At 41.6% G+C, this 2,210-nt stretch overlaps 1 protein-coding gene across 1 annotated transcript in view; it reads left to right on the forward strand.

Annotated features, from left to right (window-relative positions):
• Nucleotides 1-2,210, forward strand: part of CUBN (cubilin (intrinsic factor-cobalamin receptor)) — a 347,579-nt gene that overhangs the window by 151,963 nt on the left and 193,406 nt on the right. Inside the window, exon 29 of the mRNA XM_011968102.1 lies at nt 1,295-1,476. Coding sequence (XP_011823492.1) covers nt 1,295-1,476 — 182 coding nt within the window. The remainder of the gene's footprint in view (nt 1-1,294; nt 1,477-2,210) is intronic.

The following is a 2,210-nucleotide window of genomic DNA, read 5'->3' on the forward strand; positions in this document are numbered from 1 at the left end:
TCCTACCAACAGTGTTAAGAGTGTTCCTATTTCTCCACATCTTCTCCAGCACCTGTTGTTTCCTGACTTTTTAATGATTGCACATGAAAAGCTTTGAAGAATAAGAGCAGGCAATTGGAAGAATTTACCAACCAATAAAGAATATTCCAAAAAAAAGAATGAAAGAAAAAGAGGCCTGGAAATGTTAACAAGAGCAAAAAACGTTTTGTTATTCACCAAAAATTGCTGTTGGAAAACAAGATAATCTCTTTTCTAATTTTGTCTCTCACAAGCCTTCCTTAAATTTTACCTCTTCTGCAAAGTTTTCTCTTCCTCTCCATACTGAAATCTCTGTCTGAATTCCTGCAAACAATGTGAGAGCCTGTGTGGTATAGTAATGAAGTACTAAGATACAACCAGATCACCTCAGTTAGTGTCCTAATATCAATTAACCTTGAAAAATCCACACCACCTCTGTTTGCACTGATTTGCTCATTTAAGAAATGGATCCTAACAGTACCTGCCTCATGTGGTCCTTATGAGTATTGAAACGGGAAATACATGGAGAGCTCATATGAGCACTCAATGAAAGGCGGCATTATTCTATTGTGTGCCGCAGGCTACGGCATTTGATTATTTGTTGTCATGGTCTGCCTGAATGGCTTTCTAAGGCATGACATATCAACATTCTTAAACACATGCTGTTGTCTTTTTCCTTGGTTGGATTTTTCTATATCCATTGTATTTTTTTTTTTAATGTCAGTTTCCTGAGTTAGGACCTATATCATTTACTTGTTTATTTCCTACAGTCTTTGGTACAAAGCTAAGGATTTTTAGCACCTAAAATTCTAGTTCTTAGATCTGCACGGGACTATGGAATAATGTATTAGCTACAAGGATACTGAAGACCCAGGGACCGGAAGTTCACGACCACGGCTCACACAGCCCGTTGTACTTCCTACTATGTTATGTAATTCTTGCCTCATTATAATAAAGAAAATCTAAAATTAGAGTGACTTTTTAAAAAAAAAAAGTACAAAGGTTTGATATGGTAAGAAAAAGGATTGAGCATTATTGTACTAAATTATATATAATCAGTGTTTTATTTTTGGATGTATAAAGTTAATAAGTTGTAGCCATGATTTTTTTCTCGTTGTTCTATAACTGCATAATTATAACTTTATTGTAACTTAATGGTTTTCTCCTAAAGTAGGCATTGTATATTTTTGATGAACTTTCGGTGAGTTGAATTTGTGAATTATCTTCCATGGGCTGCTGCCCACTTTGAAATGACTGAGCCTTGCTGTTTTAACAGGTTGTGGTGGAGAGCTGTCTGGGGCCACAGGCTCCTTCAGCAGCCCCGGGTACCCCAACACGTATCCACCCAACAAGGAGTGTATCTGGTACATTAGGACGGCCCCCGGGAGTAGCATTCAGCTCACCATCCATGACTTCGATGTGGAGTATCATTCAAGATGCAACTTTGATGTCTTGGAGGTAGGAAGTGAGATGGTTTTTTCAGTACATCCCAAAGTTTGGGGTAGAACAGGAAATCACTGCCAAGATTCCGAATTCTTTCCACTAGTCAGCAGTGTTCTATTCTTAGACATTTTAATGAGCATCAGCCCTTCGGTGATCATTTGGTAGACATGGGATTAATATGTGGTTTGGGTTTCCCTGAAGCAATGCCTGAAGGCCTTGGCTACAGCTGAGTTAGGTGATGCCGGGAAGCAGGAGCCCAGGACCAGTGAGTGAAGGAAACGGGGAGGGGAACCAGCAGAGGGAGCCCCTGGGGGCAACTTGGACTCTCTGTGCTGGGAGGCTCTGAAGGACCATACTGGAGGCACTCATCCCACCACTCTGGTTCCCATTGGTAAGGACTGTGCTTGGGATGGCTCACACCTCACCCTTGCAGTCTGAGAAAGCTCCCCCAGAAAAAGCATTCGCGTGGCGGAGCATAGGGACTGGCCCTGCCAACAAGCACAGCGACGGCCTGCCAGAGCTGCTGCTGCTCTTCAAGGGGCGCCAGGGCCATCTGCCTCAGAGGGCTTTTGCAAAAAAATGGCCACCTAGGTAGCGTGAGGCATTTGAAGATGAAAATTTTCCCAGCGCTACTGCAAAGGGTGTGTCTCGGATCATTAAAATAGTCTTTGAGAATCTTGAGCCCAAAAGTTTATTATAATCAATTTTTAATTGCAGGAATCTAGTCATTAGAATATGCGTGTGTGTGT

The sequence above is a fragment of the Mandrillus leucophaeus genome, unplaced genomic scaffold (assembly GCF_000951045.1).
Source record: "Mandrillus leucophaeus isolate KB7577 unplaced genomic scaffold, Mleu.le_1.0 Scaffold83, whole genome shotgun sequence".
NCBI classification, from domain to species: Eukaryota; Metazoa; Chordata; class Mammalia; order Primates; family Cercopithecidae; genus Mandrillus; species Mandrillus leucophaeus.